The sequence below is a fragment of the Astatotilapia calliptera genome, chromosome 4 (assembly GCF_964374335.1).
Source record: "Astatotilapia calliptera chromosome 4, fAstCal68.1, whole genome shotgun sequence".
Classification (NCBI taxonomy): domain Eukaryota; kingdom Metazoa; phylum Chordata; class Actinopteri; order Cichliformes; family Cichlidae; genus Astatotilapia; species Astatotilapia calliptera.
Window position 1 is genome coordinate 3,898,307 of NC_137425.1, and position 25,012 is coordinate 3,923,318.

A 25,012-nucleotide genomic window follows, 5' to 3' on the forward strand; every position below is an offset into this window, starting at 1 on the left:
TGTGCCATCTGGCTTCAGAGGTAGATAGAGTTGGGTGTCATCTGCATAGCAGTGAACAACTATGCTGTCTTCTAATGCTACTGCCTAATGGCATGCATGTATAATGTAAACAGAATTGGTCCTAGAACAGGACCGTGTGGAACTCCATAATTTAGTGTAGTGTGTGAAGAAGATTCCCCATTTACATGATTAAATTGGATCTATTAGGTAGATATGACTCAAAACACTGCAGAGCAGTAATACATGCTCTAATCTCTGTAATAAAATATTATGGCCAAAAGTATTGAACACTGAGATCTAGCAGGAGAAGCACAGAGATGAGTCTACTTTGTTACTTCACTAATGCTGTTTCTGAACTTTGATGAATTCTGAAACCCGACTGAAACTCTTCAAATCAGAGTTAGTTGTCAGTTAAACATTTCTCAGTAAATTAGCCGAGCTTCTGTCCTGCTTCAACACACGATCTAACTAAAGTTATGTTTACAGCATTTATTTGACTCTTTAAGTTAAATTTATTGAGATCATAATCCAAGTTTCTCAAAGTTAAAATTGTAAGACTCAAGCAAATTAAGGAAATCTCAACATTATCCTGACTTTTCTGTGGGGAAGTCTGAATAGCACTGGATCCAAAGATAAAACAGTCAGCTAAGCTTCCAGTAAGTCCTGCCTTAACACTGCAGTCACATCCTATAAACGCAAACACACATATCTGCACTATATTATCTTTGGGGATGGAGACACATTAATAGAAACTTGCTCAAAGGATTTTAAATGGATTTATGGTAAATCATGTTAGCCAGGACGATGCGCTAATGTTGCCCACCTATCCCAGCTGCCCCAATAGAGTGGTGTGTGTGACAGGCTCTGCTCTCCAGAGTTTTAGCGAAGCCCCAACAGAGCTAATCTTCCCTGATCCCAGAAAATTAGGCCTGCCATGTTGGGACAGTAAGCTTCCAAAGCTGTTGTCCATGCCATTCATTGCTTTTTAATGGAAAGTCTGAAGGATTACAATTGAAACAGTTTAAAAGTGACACAATACACCTATATATAGACAGTTTGAAGTACAAAATGGACATACTTGCTCATCCAAGGTGGCATGAGAGCCAGATCTCCAAATATAGGTGAAGCAGAACCCCCGACCATTTCTTATAAAAGCTGTCAAAGTCTGGTGAGGGTGTCTAGTCAGGTGTCTGTGGTGCACCATTGGAAAATTAACAACAGTACAGACAGTACAGTCATTTTTTATGATTTAAAGGCTCTAAAACTTCTGGGATTCAAGCATTCTTTGGAAATTCTGACTCAGGTAAGCAACATATTTTTTAAATTTCTCGTCATCTTCACTTTACTTTTAAACTCTTTTTTCATCCTTATCGCTCAGCTCAACAAAATGAGTGACACGGACATGGAAGTATTTGGGGTGGCCGCCCCATACCTGCGTAAATCTGAGCGGGAGAGAATTGCAGCTCAGAATGTGCCGTTTGATGCCAAAAGTGCCGTTTTTGTGCCTCACCCGAAGCAGGAGTATGTCGAGGGAAAAATCAGAAGCCAGGATGGCACTAAGGTCAATGTGGAGATTGAGGATGGAAAGGTGAAAGAGTCCAGCTATTATTTGACTATTTCTGACATCTTATATCGGTTTTTCTGTCTTTATCTGTCATTTTTTTTACAATGTATCTTTTTGAAATTGTACTTCAGGTTGTCACAGTGCATGTGGATGACATTCGGCCAATGAACCCACCCAAGTTTGACAAGATAGAGGACATGGCCCTGCTGACGCATCTGCACGAACCCGCCGTGCTTTTTAACCTCAAGAAACGCTACGCTGCCTGGATGATTTATGTAAGGACAACTGTGACTCACAATATCTTTAACTTTAATTCAATACCAACAGTCTGTATTCTGGGTTTTTTTCTTGTTAATTCAGACCTATTCTGGGCTCTTCTGTGTGACTGTGAACCCTTACAAGTGGCTGCCGGTCTACAACCCAGAGGTGGTGGCCGGGTACAGAGGAAAGAAACGCCAGGAGGTCCCCCCACACATCTTCTCCATCTCTGACAACGCTTACCAGTACATGCTTACAGGTCTGGCCCCATAGTATTGTTATTGGCATGACTAGCGTCATGTTTGTCTGCATTTTTTGAGTTATATTAACAGTTCAATTAAAATTGTGTATAGTTTTAGATAATTAAAAGCATAATTACTTTAAAAAGTTTGATGTACTATCCAATATTTACAAAATGCAAATTAAACATGCTAAAAAAATTAACAACATAATGCAATGAAATGAAAAAGATCAATATTAAATAACCAAAATTACAGGCATATATGCACAAAAAGCAATACTCATACAGCTTTTAAGAAATACATAAAAAGTCCTGTTAACATGATTTTTTTCTTACCTTTTACCAGGTCCAACATGTAATTACAATTTTGCACTGACGTAAACCAAAATAATTTGTATTTACTTATTTCTTTAGTTTTATTGTGAAAAACAAATATTAGTCCTGAGGTGAAAGGTGGTGTAAGCTGTGTCTGTGTCGTGCACAGTGGATAAATCTAATTATCAGAAGTGCACGAGTTAATTATATTGTGAGAAAAAGTTATTTATCTTGTGCACACAGGATAACTAAATAGTAGAGCAACTTAATTAACACGCTTCTGCAACAACTGCAGATGAAAGCAGTCACCTTATAATAGAGACTTTAATGATTCAGCTTTAGTTTCACTTCAAACATAAAACAGATAAACAGGAATCACTGACAGCTCAGGCTTCGTGTTACACAGTCCTCCATGGAGATCTTCAGCATGTGAAGCAAACGGTGTGTATACAGAAGAACAGAAGAAGTTCTCATGCTTCTTACGACCTTCCCAGGTGGAAATACAGTCCTGTGCTAAAGTCTTGAGCCACCCCTTATTTCTTTAAATCAGGGATTTGGAACATCAGGCCTCAAGGGCCGGTGTCCTGCAGGTTTTAGATGTTACCCTGGATCGACACGCCTGAATCAAATGATGAGGGCCTCTGGAGAACTTCGGACATGTTGAGGAGGTAATTTAGCAATTTAAATCAGCTGTGTTGAATCATGGACACATCTAAAACCTGCAGGACTTCGGCCCTCGAGGCCTGGAGTTGCTCACCCCTGGTTTAACTGGTCAATGTTCAATGCCTTAAACCAGAGGTGGGGAATTCCAGGCCTCAAGGGCCGGAGTCCTGCAGGCTTTAGATCTCACCCTGGGTGAACACACCTGAATTAAACGATTAGTTCATTACCAGGCCTCTGGAGAAAACATGTTGAGGAAGTAATTAAGCCATTTAAATCAGCTGTGTTGGATCAAGGACATGTCTAGAACCTGTTTGGAAGGATTTGAAGATTTTTTTTAAATTTTATTTATTTATTTATTTATTTATTTTTATTTTTTTGAGCGTTGTTCCAGACCATACTCCATACCAGTTGGTGGCAGTAATGCACCTTTCAGTTATTTGCCAACTGCCAATACAAATGTAAGAAAGAAGAAGAAGGACATGTCTAAAACCTGCAGGACCTGCAAACCTGGCACACACAAAGCAAACAAACAAACAAACAAAAAAACCCTCTGAAAATGGTCAGGTACAAGGACTGGACTGAAAATGGGTGTAAACGCATCCAGTCTCCAAAGACAAACTGTGAAAGACCTTTAGAAAGCTAGGAGAACTGTTGCTCGAGACCACTTTAACAAAGTCTGGCTCCTTGGAAGTAAGATATAAGGAAAAGAAGGCTGGCTGGCTCAAGAATTTTGCACAGATTTGTATGTTGCATGACTTGAAGCACTTTTTATCTCTCACTCATACATTCCTTTCCTAAATAGACGCACAGGGGACATAAAATATAGTAAAAATTAAAGTGAAATGAAACTCTATTTAAAGACTAAAAAAAGTTCAAAGCCTAAAACCCCACAAATGTGCATCAGCCCCTCAAACTCCGATATCATCCACTTTCTTTCTTCTCTTCAGATCGAGAGAATCAGTCTATCCTGATCACGTAAGTATGACTTTATTAGCTGTTTACTTTTCGTTCTGCATATATTTCATTCCCATCGTTTGTCTGATGTCACATTTTATCAGTGGAGAATCTGGTGCTGGGAAAACAGTCAACACAAAGCGAGTAATCCAGTACTTTGCAACAATCACAGCAATGGGAGAGTCAAGCAAGAAGGAACAACCGGGCAGTAAAATGCAGGTTCAGTCCAATTAATTCATCTTCTAATTATCTAGAGATGAAACATGAGCAGAAAATCTGAAAGCTTTTACCTTAATTTAAATGAAAAGAACTTGAAATGTCTTTTTATTCTTCTGCAGGGGACTCTGGAGGATCAAATCATCCAGGCTAACCCTCTGCTGGAAGCTTTCGGGAACGCCAAGACTGTGAGGAATGACAACTCGTCTCGATTTGTGAGTTAAGACCAGCCGAGGCTGACATCATGCTATCATACTAAGAAAATTCAGCTGTTATAATGACAAAAAAACCCCAACTGATTATATCAGGTGATGTGAGCTTTAAGAATAACTTTGTTTTGTTTTTTTCTTTAAATGTAGTTTATTTATCTTAGAGCTTGATTACCAGAGACGTCCAATGGTCAAAATAGTGTCCCAGCTCATATGTTAAACTTTTCCAGGGAAAATTCATCCGCATCCACTTCGGAACAAAGGGGAAGTTGGCATCAGCTGATATTGAAACTTGTAAGTGCCCATTTTAACAGTTAATAATAAAGATAATTAACTGCAGCTTTTCTGTCACGAATGTTGGGACAGACTTTATACAAAAGATGGGTTTAGCCACAGTGAAATTACCCTCTGGTTTAAGGCTTTGGCTTTCACTGTCTCCCCAAAGAATATGATAGGTGATTATTCACAGACATCTATGTTTTCCACACAGTGTGCCCAGCTGTTCATCAGGAGTGTGACGGTGCAGAGGAGAGGTGATAGGAATGCCCTCCTCATCCAAAATCACTCAACGTCACAGCGAAATCAGAAGCACAGGAGACATTTTCTAAATCAACTCTACCTGCAGTAGACACCTGTCCAATCTAGCTGTATAAATTGCTCAGTTAGAAGCCTAAGTTGATTGAAAACTGATGAAAAATCTAGCAAAATTGAAATCAATTATTATAATAACATTAAGGTATTGGCCTGATAACAGCAAAATGAACATCATGTAGTTTTAAATATGACTTGAAACCAGTGACTGACATCATAAGCTCACAATCAAGGTACTGAAGTCATACATCAAGTGATCACTAGACTCCTTCTCCCCATAGACTTCCATATAATCTGACTGCTTTCTGGAAGCAGAGAAGTCGCCCCCTGGTGGTCATTGGAAAGAACGCAGGATTAATGCGCCCTCATTACCTTTATTTTTCAGACCAGAGTCCTTTTTTAAAAAATATATTTTGTTTTATGCCTGAGGTCAATTAATGAAGGTCTTCTTATACATTTTCGATCAAAATCTAAACTTTATAGCTGCAAAACGTCTGACAGAGAGTGAGGCCTGAATGTGACTGTGAATATTTTTTGGAATAATTAATATTCTGCTGTCTGTCCAAGTTTTGTGATTTGTGTTTTATTTCTGGTTATTGTCAGACCTTTTGGAAAAATCCAGAGTGACTTTCCAGCTGCTTGCAGAGAGGAGCTATCACATCTTCTATCAGATCTTGTCAAACAAGAAGCCTGATTTAATCGGTGAATATACCAATCAATGAGCTCTAAATGGTTGTGACACAGTTTCCATGGCGTCTGGTCCTGCACAGAGCTATGAGCTATTTTTCTGTGCCTCATTTCAGAGATGCTGCTGATAACCAGCAATCCTTATGATTACCCTTTTATCAGCCAGGGGGAAATCACTGTGCTGAGCATCAATGATGCAGAGGAGCTGATGGCCACAGATGTAAGTGCAAAATATGCACAGAAATGTGGAATACAGGCTGAAGCCATGCACTTAATTACAGTATTTTTACTGATATATTTTGACATCAGATGAAAGACTTGAAATACCTGATTTTTGTTGGTTTTAAATTTTATTACTTAAATTATATGTGAAAATAATTATGCATAAATGTATTACTATTAATTTGAAAAATAAATCAATGCACAACATCAACACATCATTACATTTAAATGGTTAAAATCATGACATTGGCACTAAACTCAGAGAAGTTCCCATGTCTGTGTCTGTTCTTCAGAGAGCCATTGACATCCTGGGTTTTAGCACTGAGGAAAAGGTCGGCATCTACAAGCTGACGGGTGCCGTCATGCACAACGGGAACATGAAGTTCAAGCAGAAGCAGCGGGAGGAGCAGGCCGAGCCCGATGGCACTGAGGGTGAGACGTCTGAGGTGGTGCCTCCACCCTAATTTAAAACCAAAGCAGGCATCAGCGGGACAACTTTACAGCTTCACTGTGAATTTTGTTCCAGCTTTTACTTTTGGGCCCCACAGCTGACCAAAACTAGGACGGCAATCTGCCTTTAACCAGGAAGAAAAAAGGTGGTTGGCGAGTGATTGCATTCAATGTTTTTTGCTGTCTGGGACCAGTTGCAAGTAGCTGCAGCCACCAACTGGTCACCAAGAAGTTTAGCTACACCACCTTCAACCAGCTTTGGCCACCCCGTATGAAGCAACTTGTCTCAGTCCAACTGAACTGGCTGCAGTCAGTCTCAAGGTTTGCAATTAACCGTCATCCAATTAATAAACGCAGACTGCAAAGACCTAAATATTCAGTCAGTCTGTGCTCATGAGCACAACTCGGCTGCTCCATCAGTCTGATGCATGTAGCTGCCAACTTGATCCCCAAAACTGATAACAGTCTGACTCTTATTGCCATTTTATTGCTGTCTTGACAAGTTGACTTGACGTGGTCACTGCAGTCTCCAACCACTGTTTCCCCCAATGTGACTGTAGCCTTAGATTTCCACGTTATACCTCTGCTAAATACACTGAAACAGATGCATACGTGACACAGAGGGGCCTGTTTATGATTTTGCTCAGTTCAAAATAGTTTTAGTTGGTGAATCATCAGTTTCCACAAAGTGTTTCAGAGGTCTATGCATTTCCTGCTTTGAAAGCTTCATGTAGGCGTGATGTGACACTTGAATTTGCCCCCTTTGTTCAGAATAGGCCTTTGATCTCAGGCACTTCCACTTATTTCTTTCACTCTTATAGTACTGCTTACTTTGCAATGTTCTGCATGAGGCACTGCCATATTTCGAGCAAATGAACAAGGCTGCTGTTTCCACCCGAGAGTCATCTGAACACAGCGCACAAAAAGTGAATTCGCTGAAATAGAGGTTATTTTTAAATTTTGCTTCATTTGTTTTTGATTCCTCATATTTTCATGATTATTATCAGTTTTGATGTGACATTTTGCTGACCTGCATTATCCATCTGTCTTGTTTCTTAACCATTTATCCAGGCTAAGGTCATAAGGGGCTGCAGCGAGTTTCATCTAAAATGCAGGGTACACTCTCCCACTGACCTTCCCCTCTGTGTTATCTCTCCTGCAGTGGCGGACAAAGTTGCCTATCTGATGGGTCTGAACTCTGCTGATTTGCTGAAAGCTCTGTGTTGCCCTCGAGTGAAGGTTGGGAATGAATATGTCACCAAAGGCCAGACTCCACAGCAGGTACATGATGTTTCCACAGCTAAAAACGCCCACTAACCACAGCCCATCTGTAAGCATCCAGTATTTTTAAACCTACTTTGAATCAGTACAGACAGAAAGCATCGTAAAACCTCCTTCAAACTGGAGTTGAACCAGCAACCTAACGATTCCTGTTATTACACACCTACAGTCCGCTGTACAAGCTGAGCTATTAAAAGCAACACAATGTGAAAATGATGTCTGATTTTTCAGGTGAACAATGCTGTGGGCGCCTTATCGAAGGCCGTGTACGAGAAGCTGTTCCTCTGGATGGTCACGAGGATCAACCAGCAGCTCGACACCAAACTTCCCAGACAGCACTTCATTGGCGTCCTGGATATCGCAGGGTTTGAAATTTTTGAGGTGAAGGGGATTCCTGCAGAGATGAAAAAACATCAAATCCCTTTAAACATATTTCTGATTGTTTGATGGGTGAAACGTTTCTGTTTGACGCAGATAAACAGCCTGGAGCAGCTGTGCATCAACTTTACCAACGAGAAGCTCCAACAGTTTTTCAACCACCACATGTTTGTGCTGGAGCAGGAGGAATACAAAAAGGAAGGGATCGAGTGGGAGTTTATTGACTTTGGCATGGACTTGGCTGCGTGCATTGAGCTCATTGAGAAGGTTTGTTTACTTTTTTGTTACCTTAAATATTCAAATCAAGAGTAGAAGACAGGAATGAAACACTAATCACCTTTTCCACCTCTCAGCCGATGGGCATTTTCTCCATTCTGGAAGAGGAGTGTATGTTCCCGAAGGCCACAGACGGGTCTTTCAAAAACAAGCTGTACGACCAGCACTTGGGGAAGAACAGCATCTTTCAGAAGCCCAAACCATCCAAAGGAAAGACAGAGGCCCACTTCTCCCTCATGCACTACGCCGGCACCGTCGACTACAACATCAGCGGCTGGCTGGAAAAAAACAAGGACCCGCTGAACGACACCGTGGTGCAGCTTTACCAGAAAGCTTCCCTCAAACTGCTCTGCCAGCTCTTTGCCACGTATGCATCAGCTGATGGTATGCCAGCTCTTTAGACATCAAACACAGATGAGAGATTGAGATTAGATTAAGATTTCACCATTTATCTCATGTGGGGGTTTTTAGCTGCTGCTGATAGGAACAAGAAAAACTACAAGAAAAAGGGGTCCTCCTTCCAGACAGTTTCTGCACTCTTTAGGGTAAGACATAGTTATTATTTACCCGTAAATCCTTTTAACTCTTTTAAAATAAACTTACATGACACAGTTTTTCTGTATTAAGAACTGGAGCAGTAGTTATAGTTGTAATAGTTTCTTCTTTGTCCATCAAATATTGATAAAGAAATAATACAACTGGTTGATATTTGTGAGGAGGGACCACAAGCTTGAAAGCTCGTCTGGTACATTCCCTGAATAAATCATTTGTTTTTGTTGTTTTGCATAAATTTATAAAAATGTAACATTTAAGGAAACATAGAAGAAGACTCACCAGATAATAGATTTCAAGTCATTCCTCCTCCTTCTTTTTTCGTCTGCTCCATTTAGAGGTCACCACAGCAGATCATCTCTGTTCACCTCACCCTATCTTCCTCCTTCACTGCATCCATGAATCTTCTCTGTGCTCTTCCTCTTCTGTCAGCTCCATCATCAACATCCACTAATCTTCTAATCCTGTCCATCCTGCTCATTCCTAATCAAGATCTGAACATCTTCAGCTCCACCTCCCGTCTTTTTGTCAGTGCCACCGTCTCTAAATCATTCATCACAGCAGGTCTCGCCACCATCTTTTAAACCTTTCTTTTCACTCTTGCTGCTCTCACAAAGGCACCCCTGACACTCGTCTCCACCCACCCTGCCTGTCCTCTCTTCCTTACCTGTTTCGTGCACTCTCCAGAGCTTTGACTGCATCTTCACCTTTCCACATGTATTTTATCTTGTTTCTACTGACTCTAATTCCTCTTCTTTCCAGAGTTTACCTCCACCTTACCAGGCTCTCTGTCACTGCAGATTAGTGGTCTGAAGTTTCCCAAATTCCCAGACAGCTCTAGATAAATGAGACTAATTAACTGCTCACGTTTGAACCATAAAATAGATTATAGCACAAAAATGAATAGAAAAACAAAAAGAAAGCCAAGAAGCTATAGTTTTTTTTTTCCGACGAGTCATTGTGACATGAGACCTCAGTTCGTCCAATTTATTTATCTTGGATAAACTAGGGTTCCAAGAAATTAATAAAACAGTTCCTCGTGATAATGTTTATTTGGGAACTTGCCTCAGAGTTTTGCTCCTGCGTGAAAGAAATATCTGCTTTAATGCGTAACCTTAGCTACTGTCTATTTATATTGAAATTAACTGAGTGTTAAAAGCAGTTTGACACTTTGTGAATCACACATTTGTGTTGTGTCAAGTTAACTGACAAAACTGTGTCTGTACAATAAATATTAATCTACTGCCAGCAGTTTATAAGCTCAACACAAAGAATTTTTGGAGTTTCTTTTTATCAGACATTAAAATATAAAGATTAAACATCTTACTTAGTGCCATTCAGAGAGTGTGGCTTATTATACTAATATTATAATATCCTATCCCGGGAACTCTGTGATCCAGATTCAGTGACTTTCCGTGTTTCTCACTGACGAGCATCTGCATCTCTGCATTGCACTCACACAGTTTATGGAAGCAACCAGCCAACCAAGCTTGCTAACATTGTCTTACACTTGAGCGCTCCATCGTGCGATCTAAAAATTGTCATTTTACCATTTTACCATTTACCATATCTAGTAACAATGCTACAGTCAAAGCTTGAGAATAATGATTCCAAAAACCAGCGGGTAACATCTACTGTTAATGTGATTTCTGTGGTATCAAATGGTATCAAATCACTTTTATTGTCACATCACATGTGCTGGTACACTGGTGCAGCACATGTTACCATCAGTCCATCTGACTGAAAGCATGATGTGTTGCAGGAGAACCTGAACAAACTAATGGCCAACCTCAGGTCAACACATCCACACTTTGTCAGATGCATCATCCCAAATGAGACCAAGATACCAGGTAAAACAAACAGGAATAGACAACAAATAAAGAAAAAAAATTTGAACTGAAGTTACCCTGTGGGGAAAAGTTACCTCTATCTGTTGTAGGAATCATGGATCACCATCTGGTCCTTCATCAGCTGCGATGTAACGGAGTGCTGGAAGGTATCCGGATCTGCAGGAAGGGATTCCCCAGCAGGATTCTGTATGGAGACTTCAGGCAAAGGTAACATGTAATTTGTTTGAAGAACTGCCTCGAGTTTTAGACTAAACCTCCACACGTGTGTGACAGATACAGGATTCTGAATGCCAGCGCGATCCCCGAGGGCCAGTTTATTGACAGCAAGAAGGCCTCCGAGAAGCTGCTGTCGTCCATTGACGTGGACCACACCCAGTATAGATTCGGATACACAAAGGTATGTTTAAAAATATATATATATTATATAATATTTCAGCTAAAATAATTTGAAATTGCTAGCAGGCAGCACAATGATGCCTCACAGAAGGTCCTGAGTTCAATTCCACCATCAGGCCGGGGCCTATCTGTGTTTGCGTGGGTTCTCTCTGGGTAATCCGGCTTCCTCCCACATTCCAAAGACATGCAGTTAGTGGGGTTAGATTAATTGGAAACTCTAAATTGCCCATAGGTGCAAATGGTTGTCTGTCTCTGTGTGTTAGCCCTGCGACAGACTGGCAACCTGTCCAGGGTGTACCCCGCCTCTCGCCCTAAGACAGCCGGCTGGGCTCCAGCCCCCACGTCATCCTGACAAGGATACGCAGAAGAGAATGGATGGATAATTTGAAATTGAAGAGAAATCTTTCTCAACTTGCAGGTGTTTTTCAAAGCCGGCCTTTTGGGTCTTCTGGAGGAGATGCGGGATGAGCGTCTAGCTGTGCTGATGACTCGAATCCAGGCTGTAGCCAGAGGTTACGTCACCAGGCTGAGGTTAAAGGAGATGATGAAGAAAAGGTCTGGCACTTTTTTTTTTTTCTTTTGGATTAGTGGATGTAGAATTTATGGAAAATTAGGCGAATGAAAGACGGAGAAAGTTAGATGGGATTGAACACAGGCTATTTCATAACTGCGTCCTTTATGGTAACAAAGGAGACTATTTCTTCTAAACTGTCATTAATTATGATTGTAATTGCAGTCGTGATCTTTGTCCCACATTAAAAATGCCAAGATAATTTCTCATTTTTACTCTGCTTCCCTTCATTTTTTTTCCCTTTCATTTTTTAAGCTACTCTGACATTGTAGCTAGTGAAAAAGTGAGGAATAACTTAGAGAAACCTTAAAAAGATCAGATTTTCTCATCACCTTCACATCTGTAACAAATTCTTCATTGTTTTGCTTTTTCACTCTGTAGAGAGGCCGTTTACATCATCCAGTACAACATTCGTTCGTTCATGAATGTGAAGAACTGGCCTTGGATGAAGCTCTTCTTCAAGATAAAGCCTCTGTTACGAAGTGCAGAGGCTGAGAAGGAGATGCAGACCATGAAGGAGGAGTTTGCTCGACTCAGAGAGGAGTTGGCAAAGTCGGAGGCCAGGAGGAAGGAGCTGGAAGAGAAGATGGTCATGCTGGTGCAGGAGAAGAATGACCTTTACCTTCAAATACAAGCAGTATGTAAACACTCAGCCCTGAGTGGGACAAAGTGGTCTGTTTGTATTGATTTTGTTCTGCCTGATTTGAAGATCAGATTAAATTAAAGATGATCAATAATGAGGTAAGATAAGAACTAGTATAATTGATCACTGCAGGGAAACTGGAGGAAAACAAACTTAAAATAAGAAGAAAGCAAACTGACCATGATGTTAAACTTAAAGCAAATAATGCTTATAACAGCGTTACAACATATTAAGATTTGAGTCAAAGGTTTCTGGTGTTGGTGCACAGAAAAAGCCCACTGCTACTACTGTGGTAATCTCTATTAATGCAAGAACAAGTGATGTAAAGAAAATGCTGGTCTATCTTTTATTCAGACATGAAGGTCAGTCAGTACATGATTTATTTAAGTACTGTGAGTTCGCCTACGCAGGCTGTGATGCTCGAGGAAACGAAGAGCAAGATCTCTCTGCTGTGCAGAATAACGCCATTAGAATCACCATCCTCTGAAATTAGAGCTCATGTCAGCGCTTCCTAGAGTTCGAGCAGCTGTTGAAGGAAGCGTGAATGTTTCCTCCATGCTGTTAAGAAACCACTAAAGAGAAAAACGAGAAAAAGACCTGCTGGGAGCGACAGTGAATGGACAATGTGGTAACACGAGACTGACCCCTGTGCAGAAATAATCTTCAGTTTATTAAGGAAGTGTTAAATAAGAAGAAAATGACCTGACAGGATGTTAATCTGAGCACGTTGAAGAAACGAAATGTGGAGGGACTGCACAAACACATCACTGGAACATTTCTGTGGCCTGATTATTGACTGCCAGCTGCTTCCATATAACTTTCTGAGGGAATTCATCGTTGATTTGAATCAACACACAGTTTGGATCTGACTCAGAGCTCATCCAGATCACTGTGACTGAGCATTTTGATTGCATCCTGATCACTTCCTGAACATACATCTGAACACTTCCTCTAACGTCTGCTTCAGCTCCGCCGACATGAAGACAAAGGAAATAGCTTGTAGTATTCATTAAAAGTTTTCTTTATACCATCACAGAGAAAGGGAAATGGTCGGCTTCTGCACCGTCAGCAGGCAGCTCAGCTATCCTTAAAGGAAAATAGAAGATTCCAAACAGATCCCTGTGCAAAAACATGAAATATGAATATGTGTCCAAACTTTAGAAAAAGAATAACTATTAACCGAGGTTAAATTAAAAATTTACTGCACTATGACAGTCATTGTGTCCTGTTTCCTCAGGAGAGGGAGAACCTGTGCGATGCTGAGGAAAGGTGTGAAGGCTTGATAAAGAGCAAGATCCACCTGGAAGCCAAAGCCAAAGAATTCTCCGAGAGGCTGGAGGAAGAGGAGGAGATCAACGCTGAAATCACCGCCCAGAAGAGGAAACTGGAGGACGAATGTTCTGAGCTCAAACGGGACATAGACGACCTGGAACTTACCATCGCCAAAGTGGAGAAGGAGAAATATGCCACTGAAAATAAGGTGCCTCTGATGATTTCTGTTGTCTGAACTTTTAAAGCTTTTGTTTTTAACAAAGTTCTCTCCTTAGGTTAAGAATTTGATCGAGGAGTTAACGACTCTTGAGGAAAACCTGTTGAAGTCCTCAAAGGAGACGAAAGCTTTGCAGGAGGTGCACCAGCAGACTTTAGACGACCTCCAGGCAGAGGAGGACAGAGTCAGTTCTCTAATAAAGACAAAGACTAAGCTGGAGCAACAAATTGATGATGTAAGTATAAAAGGCTCAGTGCTTCTTAAGATGAAGCCATCACGTAAACTTGTAATGTTAGCTGCAGACTTAGTGATTGATGTAAACATCCTGCAGTTGGAGGGGCTGGTGGAGCAGGAGAAGAAGTTGCGTGCCGACTTGGAGAGATCCAGAAGGAAACTGGAGGGAGATCTGAGGCTGTCCCAGGAAACCATCATGGACCTGGAGAATGAAAAGCTGCAGGCGGAGGAACAACTGAAAAAGTGAGTTAATAAATAGATTACTAAAAAAAAGATTTCGCCAAGCAATGAATCCGAGCTTTTACCTCCTAAACCCAAGAACATTCTGTTCAGCAGTGTCCGTCCAGACAAAAGCTTTTTATTCCTTTTTATCTAAAGCTGACCTTTTGCTGTTTTATCTCCTAAACCACAGAGTGAATCCACATCCAACTATCCCTGTTTCCTGTTTGAAATGTCAGCTAATCACACCACCTTGTTGTATTGAGCCCACACAGCAGGTAGCAAAGCAGCAGATGTAGTAATGAACAAAAAGTGCTTTTCGATACAAGCAGGAAGAGTTCAAAAGGACAAAAATCCAGACAATCGACAAGATCACAGAATCATCACAGAGGCACAAAGTGAAGGAAAACACACACAGGTGGAAACAACAGGACTTTATGGCAACACAACAAGGTTTAAATACTAATAAAATAATAATTAAAAAAAACTAACAGCAATACTCTTTAAATTTTCATTAAATTACATTAATATTCAGCACCATCCCACACTGAAAAAACAACATGGGAATGATGGCTCCATCCATCTTTTATATACAGTGAAACTTTGATCTTATAAATGGAGTTAAATATTATCTGAACCTGAAATCATTCTCTTCTCAGGAAGGACTTTGAAATCAGCAGCCTGCAGAGCAAAGTTGACGACGAACAAGCTCTTAGCACGCAGCTTCAAAAGGCGATTAAAGAGCTTCAGGTGTTTATGTAATTGTAGCAGTCTCAAAGTATCGAGCACTTGATGTTCAGCGTTATGATACCAGTTTCATGTGTTCAAATTGTAGGCTCGCACTGAAGAACTGGAAGAGGAAATCGAAGCTGAGCGTGCAGCTCGGGCCAAAGTGGAGAAGCAGAGGTCTGACCTGTCCAGAGAGCTGGAGGAGATCACCGAGAGGCTGGAAGAGGCCGGAGGAGCCTCCGCCGCTCAGGCCGAGCTCAACAAGAAGCGCGAGGCTGAGATTCAGAGACTGCGCCACGAACTGGAAGAGTCCACCCTGCAGCATGAATCCATCGCTGTTGCTTTACGCAAGAAGCAGGCGGACAGCGTTGTGGAGCTCGGCGATCAGATAGAAAACCTTCAAAGGGTCAAGCAGAAACTGGAGAAAGAAAAGAGCGAGATGAAGATGGAAATCGATGACATGGCAAGGAGTATGGAGACTGTTCTGAAAAGCAAGGTAAACATCTGTCTGCAGAGGGGACTTTTTTCTGAAATCTTCTCTTCTATTATAACCAGAGCTCTATGTTTCAGGCTAACGTGGAGAAACAGTGCAGGAGCCTTGAAGATCAAATGAATGAATACAAGACCAAAGCAGATGAAGCCCAGAGGTCTCTTAGTGATTACACTACCCTGAGTGCTCGACTGCAGACAGAAAATGGTAGGTTTTTAATCAAAAAAGGATAAAAAGAACATTTTAGATGCTCAGACACGTGAGTTTTTATTCTTTTTGTCCTGGACAGGTGAACTTACCCGTCTGCTGGAAGAAAAAGAGTCCATTCTGTTCCAGGTGAACAGAGGGAAGACTGCAGCCGGTCACAAAATTGAAGAGATGAAGAGACTTTTGGACGAAGAAATCAAGGTCTGAAAGGCACAACAAAGATTGATATCTAGTCACAGCAAGGATTTAGAGTTCTTACTAATCTCTTGTGAACGGATGAGAAATTCAATCTCAAAACCATCAGCTATGATGATTTAGCAGTTTATTAGCTTTTTTTTCATATCTATCTGCATTAGGAAACAATGACTGACTGAACTGGATGTTTTGGCCACAGACATCAAAGATTTTAGGAATCTTTTAGTTCATTGGAGCCAAACCATGTGACCGTAAATAAACGTTTGATGCATGCAGACTAATTTTGCAGTCCATGACTGCAATACCTCGACTGACTCTTTCCAAGACAGGTCAGTAATTTATCAGACATTTATCACTGTCTTCTCTGTGTACAATACAAAAAGCTGTAAAGCTGTGATTAACATATTTGTCAAACATGTAAAAGCCAGAAGAAAAAAACAAATAAGTTTATTAATATATTCTGAATGTGTAAAGAAGGTGCATTTTTACATTTAGGCCGAAGGGGGCAGTATATTCTGAATTATAAGAAATAGCCATGATTGATCTGAATGATTTTTAATGACCAGCAGGGGGCGACTCCTCGTGGCAGGAAGAAATATTTTCACGCCCCATCTAAACAAAGCAATGACAGAAAAGCTGAGCCGTGACTTTATTTAGAAACTCATTCTCAATGAATCCTTCAGTAATTGTTGTTATGAACAAACAACTTTCATTTCAAACAACTATTTGTAACTTTTGTCTCTAGACTGCTTCATTAGTCTGCGCCACTTCTTCAAAAAAGCAACAATTTAAAGAGAATGTGAACATTGCCAAACATGGAAAAATACAGTTCAGTCTTAGTTTTATATAAAAAAAGAAAATTCAGAAACTTGTGAACAGAGATGAAAAAAATATAATTTAGTGAGAGTTTAATACTATTCACTCGTATTGGCTGCAGTGAGCCTGTTTTTGACTGCAGAGCTGTGGTGGGGCGTGGTCTGGGGCGTGGCTGCAGGGGAGGCGGACAAACCTGAGCAGCATCTGCAATCTTGCCTTGCCGGCTTAAAACAGAATGAACTAGGTCCTGTTGTTGTTGTTGATGTGTGTAGGCTGTAGCTGAAAAGAAGTGCACTGAAGAGTGCAAACATGTGGATGCGGATGCGCATATTTGCACCCCACCAGTCAGAACTCTGCACCCCACCAGTGGGGTGAACCACACACTTTGAGAAGCACTGGTTTAGAGTAATATCTAGCAGCTGTTCTGTCACATTATTGTGTTGCCACCTTTGTGAGATCTTTGTGAGTGACTTCATAATTGGATCTGAGAAAAAACAGAATCTGAAGTCAGCTTGATAAAGCTTCACAGCCAGTTTCCGCTCCTCGTTTTGTTGTTTCTGTCTTGCTGTTTCTCACGGCTCCTTTCAGAGAGAAACCTTTAAAAAGCATCTGTACCGCACCTGCTCAGGATGAAAAATAGAGCCATGTTAGAGATTAGCTGGTGAACATTTAGCAGCTAGAGTCGGGAGACCAAAATCAGACTTCAAAGGAATTCAAATGTTGCTCCATAAATATTAAATGTAAAAGTTGCCTGCAGTCATGACTCAGTATGATTCACAGCTGTAGTCACAGCTTGTTCCTTCTGTTCCCAGAGGGCAAAAAAATTTGTTACTGCATCTCGGTGAAGCAGTTTTAAAAGGCATGAAGCAGTTTTTTTGTGTACGTTTTTAAATTTCTTTAGACAAAAAACACCTTGGCTCACAGTTTGCAGTCATCTCGTCACGACTGCGAGCTCTTAAGAGAGCAGTACGAGGAGGAGCAAGAGGCCAAAGTTGAGCTGCAGCGCTGCCTGTCCAAGGTGAACAGTGACGTGGCTCAGTGGAGAAATAAATACGAGACAGACGCCATCCAGCGCACCGAGGAGCTCGAGGAGGCAAAGTAAAAAACCTCACAGTGTGTATCTCGGGTCAGCGCTGATGGGCTTCTTCTGCTTTAACGCAGTTTATGTTCGGTTCAAAGGAAGAAGCTGGTCCAGCGGCTGCAGGAGTCCGAGGAGATGACAGAGGCAGCAAATGTCAAGTGTGCATCGCTGGAGAAGACCAAGCAGAGGCTGCAGGCAGAGTTCGAGGATCTCATGGTTGAGCTAGAAAGGTCAAATGCAGCAAATGCCACCTTAGACAAGAAACAGAAGAATTTCGACAAGGTGGGTCTTTCTGTTTTGAAACATGTCCTCATTTGTATCATCATAAGGCTACACTGATTACATGTGCTGCTTCCTGCCAGGTTTTGGCTGAGTGGAAACAGAAGTATGAGGAGAGTCAATCAGATCTGGAAGTCTCCCAGAGAGAGTCCAGAGCGCTGAACACAGAACTCTTCAAGCTGAAAAATTCATACGAAGAAGTCTTGGATCACCTTGAGAGCATGAAAAGAGACAATAAAAATCTTCAACGTAAGGCTTCTGCAGGAAATAAATTGCTGTTTGGATTCTGAGCGGCTGCAGTCAACGTTTTACATAAAGTGTGTTGATGTGTCTTTTAGAGGAAATCACAGATATCACCGAGCAAGTTGGACAGTCCACCAAAATGCTCCGTGAGCTGGAAAAAGCCACAAAGCACACCGAACAAGAGAAGAGAGACACCCAGGCAGCTCTCGAGGAAGCTGAGGTATTTTTTCGCCCCATCCATCCATCCATCCATCTTCATCCGCTTATCCGAGGTCGGGTCGCGGGGGTAGCAGCCTAAGCAAAGAGGTCCAGACCTCCCTCTCCCCAGCCACCTCCTCCAGCTTGTCCGGGGGAATACCAAGGCGTTCCCAGGCCAGCCGAGAGATATAATCTCTCCAGCGTGTCCTGGGTCTGCCCCAGGGCCTCCTCCCGGTGGGACATGCCTGGAACACCTCGCCCAGGAGGCGCCCAGGGGGCATCCTTGCCAGATGCCCGAACCACCTCAGCTGGCTCCTTTCGATGTGGAGCAGCAGCTGCTCTACTCTAAGCCCCTCCCGGATGGCCGAACTTCTCACCCTATCTCTAAGGGAGAGGCCAGCCACCCTTCGGAGGAAGCTCATTTCCGCCGCTTGTATCCGCGATCTCGTTCTTTCGGTCACTACCCACAGCTCGTGGCCATAGGTGAGGGTAGGGACGTAGATCGACCGGTAAATTGAGAGCTTCGCTTTTACACTCAGCTCCCTCTTCACCACGACCGACCGGTGCAGCGTCCGCATTACTGCAGCCGCAGCCCCAATCCGTCTGTCGATCTCCAGCTCCCTTCTCCCATCACTCGCGAACAAGACCCCGAGATACTTGAACTCCTCCACTTGGGGCAGGAACTCATCCCCGACCCGGAGTGGGCACTCCACCCTTTTCCGGCTGAGAACCATGGCCTCAGATTTGGAGGTGCTGATCCTCATTCCCGCTGCGTTACACTCGGCTGCGAACCGCTCCAGTGCGAGCTGGAGGCCCTCACCCGATGAAGCCAACAGAACCACATCATCCGCAAAAATCAGAGATGAGATTCTGAGGCCACCAAAGCGAAAGCCCTCCGCCACTTGGCTGCGCCTAGAAATCCTGTCCATAAAAATTATGAACAGAACCGGAGACAAAGGGCAGCCTTGGCGGAGCCCATCACCCACCGGGAACGAGTCCGACTTATTGCCGGCAATGCGAACCAAGCTCTTGCAACGGTTGTATAGGGATTGAATGGCCCGTAGCAATGGGCCAGACACCCCATACTCGCGCAACACCTCCCACAGGACGCCCCGAGGGACACGGTCGAATGCCTTCTCCAGGTCCACAAAACACATGTAGACTGGTTGGGCAAACTCCCATGCACCCTCAAGTATCCTCGAGAGGACAAAGAGCTGGTCCAGTGTTCCGCGACCAGGACGAAAACCGCATTGTTCCTCCTGTATCCGAGGTTCGACTAGCGGACGAACCCTCCTCTCCAGCACCCTGGCATAGACTTTCCCGGGGAGGCTGAGGAGTGTGATCCCCCTGTAGTTGGAACACACCCTCCGGTCCCCCTTCTTGAAGATGGGGACCACCACCCCGGTCTGCCAGTCCACAGGTACTGCCCCTGATCTCCACGCAACATTGCAGAGACGTGTCAACCAAGACAGCCCTACAACGTCCAGAGCCTTCAGGAACTCGGGGCGGACCTCATCGACACCAGGGGCTCTGCCACCAAGGAGTTGTTTAACTGCCTCAGTGACCTCGCCCCCGGAAATCGGTGGGTCACACCCCTCATCCCCAGACTCTGCTTCCTCCCCGGAAGACGTGTCAGTGGGATTAAGGAGGTCCTCGAAGTATTCCTTCCACCGCCCGACAATTTTCTCAGTCGACGTCAACAGCGCTCCGCCAGCACTATACACAGTGCAGGTAGAGCACCGCTTTCCCCTCCTGAGACGCCTGACGGTTTGCCAGAATCTCTTCGAGGCAGTCCGAAAGTCTTTTTCCATGGCCTCTCCGAACTCCTCCCACACCCGAGTTTTTGCTTCAGCCACTGCCCGAGCCGCATTCCGCTTGGCCTGTCGATACCTGTCGGCTGCCTCCGGAGTCCCACAGGCTAACCAAGCCCGATAGGCCTCCTTCTTCAGCCTGGTGGCTCCCTTCACCTCTGGTGTCCACCATTTGGTTCGGGGATTACCACCACGGCAGGCACCAACCACCTTGCGGCCGCAGCTCAATGCAGCAGCTTCGGCAATGGAGACGCTGAACATGGTCCATTCGGACTCAATGTCCCCAGTCTCCCTCGGAATGCTGTTGAAGCTCTGCCGGAGGTGTGCGTTGAAGATCTCGCGGACTGGGGCCTCTGCTAGACGTTCCCAGCACACCCTCACTACGCGTTTAGGTGCACCAGGTCTGTCCAGCGTCCTCCCCCGCCACCTGATCCAACTCACCACCAGGCCCCAACAAACTTTAATATTTTATAAAATAACAACAACACTAATTGCTGTTTTCTCTCTCTGAAGTCTTCCTTGGAACAAGAGGAGGCCAAAATCCTGCAACTTGAGCTGGAGCTGAACCAGATCAAGTCAGAGGTGGAGAGGAAGGTGGCAGAGAAAGACGAAGAAATCGACCAGCTTAAAAGGAATTACCAGAGAACGGTGGAATATCTGCAGATCACGCTGGATGCAGAGACGCGCAGCAGGAACGATGCTGTCCGGATGAAGAAAAAGATGGAAGGGGATCTAAACGAGATGGAAATACAGCTGGGTCACGCCAACAGGCAGGCAGCCGAGGCAACCAAACAACTGAGAAATCTGCAGACTCAGCTGAAGGTGCGTGGGAACTTTTTCTGTTCTGGTTAAAAATTCTGGGATGATGTTTAAAATCCCAGAACTACTGCCTCCATCCTCAGGACACCCAGGTCCATCTGGATGAAGCCCTCCAACGTCAGGAGGACCTAAAAGAGGAGCTAGCTATCATAGAACGCCGCAACAATCTTACGATGGCGGAGAACGAGGAGCTGAGGGTGTCGCTGGAGCAGTGTGACAGAAGTCGAAAGCTCGCTGAGCAGGAGCTGATGGAGGTCAGCGAGCGTGTTCAGCTGCTGCACTCTCAGGTGAGAGCGCAAAATACAGAGTCCATTTTTTAGTGTATTTTTTTTGTGTAATTTTTTAGAGAACTGGACTTAATCAATAGTAAAAATAACATTTATTTGCAGTCTTTCTGTGTATAAAGTAGTTGAAAATAAGCTCTATTTAAACCAACTGCCCAATAAAATCTGGTTTTATATCAGCGCTGTGTAACAAACACACGAAACATCGGCAGTTTGATTTAGGAAATTATGGATTGAACTACCTCCTCTGTGTTTTACAGATGATGCGTTAAAGTTCAGATTTTCAGCTACTTTTCTCTTCATTTCTCTCTTTAATTTTGACACTTTCACTAATGTAAGGGACCCAAAGACTTCTTTCAATGTCATATTTCAATGTTGTTTAATGACCAGAACACCAGTCTCGTGAACTCTAAGAGGAAAATGGAAGCTGATTTGGCTCAGCTGCAGTCGGAGATGGAGGAGACCGCGCAGGAGGCGAGGAGCGCAGACGAGAAGGCCAAGAAAGCCATCACGGATGTCAGTCTCCTCCTCAAATCAATTAACTGCGCTGTCACTTGAATGAGGGCTGCTGGACTTTGAGGCTGGATTAAAATTTCACAGTTCACATTTGCATGCAGGCTGCCATGATGGCTGAGGAGTTGAAGAAGGAGCAGGACACCAGCGCTCACTTGGAGAGGATGAAAAAGAACCTGGAGGCCACGGTGAAAGACCTGCAGCAGCGTCTGGATGAGGCCGAGCAGGTGGCACTTAAAGGAGGGAAGAAGGAGATTCAGAAGCTGGAAGCCAAAGTACGATCTGACAGAGAGCAACGACACATGCCGAGAAATTAAGGCTCAAATCTAAACTAAATATATTTCTATTAAGGTCCGTGAGCTGGAAAATGAGTTGGAGGCAGAACAGAAACACAGTGGAGAGGCCGCGAAAGGTGTGAGGAAATATGAAAGGAGGATTAAAGAGCTCACTTATCAGGTAACAAGTCTGTTACGTAACAAAGCAAATTTCACAAGCTGCTCAGAGAAGGAGAGAAAATGTTCAAAGAGATGTGAGAGAAGCACTTCTGTTTGATTTCAGGGTGAGGAGGAGAAGAAGAACTCGGCGAGGCTGCAGGATCTGGTCAACAAGCTGCAGCTCAAAGTGAAAGCATATAAGCGGCAGTGTGAGGAGGCGGTGAGAGAAAATCCTTAAACACTGTGAGAAATGCAGGCGTGTTATGTAGACAAAACTCTTCTTTACTGTGGCTCTCTGAAACACAGGAGGAACAAAGCAGCATCCATTTGGCTAAGTTTCGGAAAGCGCAACATGAACTGGAGGAGGCAGAGGAGCGAGCTGATGTCGCAGAGTCCCAGCTGAATAAATTAAGAGCGAGGAGTCGTGACGTTGCTGGTAAAGGGGAATCGAAGTCTTAGGAAATAGAAATCATCAACTTCCAAAAAGTCCCCTGAACAAATGGTTGTTTTCAGCTTTGTGACAGTGCATCGTTGCATTTTCTTTTGTATTACTTTGAAGTGTTTTTATTGGGATTAAGAATCAACTTTTACATTTATCTGAACAAAAAAAAAAGAACAAATTAATTCTGCAAAATCTTATGATACAAATAAGCTGAAGTCAAAAAGTCAATTTTTCACAGGAATGTTTGTAGCTGAGTGAAGTGACCTGAAAGTATGTGCGTGGGAGCAATAATATGAGCTGGAACAGTTCTCCAGTGCTTTCAAAGAGGATACACTGGACCACATATTACGAAAGGAAAGGTGGTAAAGCATCCCGTCCCATCAGACATGCTTACAAAATGTGTTTTCCATTTCACACCATAACCTCTTGATGTGTTTTGAACCTTTGCTGACAGACTGATAAACCCGCTGATGGTTATGCTGCTGTGATAAAATCAGCTTCTTATGAAGTTGTTTATTTAAAAATAACGATTATGAGACATTAAGTTTCTGTTAGTGCTGTCTGCTGCTGTTTTTAAAATCATAATGACTTAATTTGAGCTCAGTCATAGAAGGCCTTAATAAAGGCAGGAGTCACACTGGATCGGCTCTCCGGCAGGAGCAGAAAATATAAATGAACAGAAGAAACACTTCAGTTCAGTTTACAAAATTATTATTATTTTTTTATTTAAAAATTACAATCTTGGAAATGAAGTAATATTTATCACTGATGGTTCTCTCTTTTATGATCTGCATGTGATAACACCGAGCGCATGGTATCTGAAATGAGCTCTTTATGGTCTGTCGTCGGGATGCTGTAGTTTGAGCTCAGCAAACATGTCTCGACATCTGTCGTGGCATTAAAGCCGTTCTCTTGGTTCTCGTTTCCCGAGTCCTCATTAAGTGCTTTCATGATGTGGTTAGGAAAGAAATACACAGTTAGGTCCATAAGTATTTAACAGTGTACCTTAAATCAAATAATAACTGCAGTTTTTCAGTGAGAAGAAAAACCAGGATGTTAAACCAGGATGTTTAATACTTCTGCGCTCTCTCGGGCCACTTGGTATTCCTGAACTGGACAGTACATTCCTGGATGTGGACTGTTTGAGTGAACAGTTACTAATTGCGAATTAAACACTTGGAATCAACTCTGTATTTTTGTTTGTTTGTTTGTTTTTAAATCTGCTTCATCTGGCCAAGAAATGGCTAATATTATTTTACAAATGGTTGCAATTCCAAAACAATTAATGCAACACTCCTGTTGAATTGCATTAAAGTGGACTATCTTCAATCAGATCTCACTCTAATATCTGCAGTGCATTGTCACTTCCTGTTCCTGTTAAAAAGCATGTGGTGTTTTGTGTAACTCAGGGGTGTCCAACTCCAAGCCTCAAGGGCCAGATTACCTCCTCAGCATGTCCTGAAGGTGTGCTGACCCAGGGTGACGTCTAAAACCTGCAGGACACCGGACCTTGAGGCCTGGAGTTGGACACCCCTGGTGTAGCTTATCTGTGTAGCCCATTTAATGTAAACTTTTAGATAACGACTTATTTAAAAGTGTAATCTTCACTTTTTATCCAAAGCACACTCTCTGCTGAATCACAGTATTCACTCACTGTGTCTTCAGGGATTCGCTAGCTTAGCTCAGGTTGTAGTTGACTCGCTAGCAGCATGGCCTCTTCACCTGTCCCTCCTACAACTTCCTGCTCTGTGTGTAAGAAGTTTAGAAGTTTATTACAAGTACAATGATACTTGTAATAAATGTCACCTGTTTACAGCTTTGGAGGCCAGACTCACTGAACTGGAGACCCGGCTCCACACCCTTGAAAATCCCGTAGCTAGCCAGGCCCCTGTACTCGGTGCAGGCAAAGGTAGCTTAGCCAGCGTTAGCTCTCTCCCAGCTGATTGTCCGGAGCAGGTGGGAAAACAAGATGGCTGGGTCAGGAGGAAGTCTAAACCAGAAGTCCCTGGAACAGCACTGACACGTTCACGTCTCGTCTCTTCAGCAGCTTAAAACCAAGTTCTTCCTTCCCACTTTGCCAAGTGCTGCTTATAGTAGGTCTTACCTTACAATAAGCACCTTAAAACAGAACCTTAATACATTTTATATAAATAAAATTTAATGAAACTAAATTTAATAAACCATAAAATACTTTTTTTTATTTTAAGGGGTG

General features: G+C 42.9%; 1 protein-coding gene across 1 annotated transcript; it reads left to right on the forward strand.

Moving 5' to 3' along the window:
• The first annotated feature begins 1,372 nt into the window (after positions 1-1,372).
• LOC113020243 (myosin heavy chain, skeletal muscle, adult-like) lies at positions 1,373-23,991 on the forward strand. The gene is made up of 38 exons (XM_026164034.2): positions 1,373-1,588; positions 1,696-1,839; positions 1,925-2,081; positions 3,989-4,016; positions 4,100-4,214; positions 4,334-4,426; positions 4,651-4,714; positions 5,615-5,713; positions 5,815-5,918; positions 6,214-6,352; positions 7,533-7,651; positions 7,883-8,032; positions 8,126-8,296; positions 8,383-8,689; positions 8,777-8,850; positions 10,620-10,707; positions 10,797-10,914; positions 10,981-11,104; positions 11,522-11,658; positions 12,056-12,311; positions 13,555-13,797; positions 13,865-14,041; positions 14,138-14,283; positions 14,919-15,009; positions 15,095-15,484; positions 15,559-15,685; positions 15,768-15,886; positions 17,598-17,794; positions 17,876-18,059; positions 18,140-18,305; positions 18,395-18,519; positions 20,822-21,130; positions 21,211-21,414; positions 21,802-21,927; positions 22,029-22,199; positions 22,276-22,380; positions 22,483-22,578; positions 22,665-23,991. The coding sequence occupies exons 1-38, from the start codon at positions 1,388-1,390 to the stop codon at positions 22,815-22,817; spliced, it is 5,817 nt and encodes a 1,938-aa protein (XP_026019819.2). The 5' UTR covers positions 1,373-1,387; the 3' UTR covers positions 22,818-23,991.
• The last annotated feature ends 1,021 nt before the right edge of the window (positions 23,992-25,012 follow it).

What these genes read in the sequence shown, in the direction of transcription:
- LOC113020243 (XM_026164034.2), top strand. Translation starts at nt 1,388, where the DNA reads ATGAGTGACACGGACATGGAAGTATTTGGGGTGGCCGCCCCATACCTG. An exon ending in CAAGAAGCCTGATTTAATCG is followed by an intron (nt 5,714 to 5,814) that starts GTGAATATACCA and finishes GCCTCATTTCAG; the next exon opens with AGATGCTGCTGATAACCAGC. An exon ending in CGAGCCCGATGGCACTGAGG is followed by an intron (nt 6,353 to 7,532) that starts GTGAGACGTCTG and finishes TCTCTCCTGCAG; the next exon opens with TGGCGGACAAAGTTGCCTAT.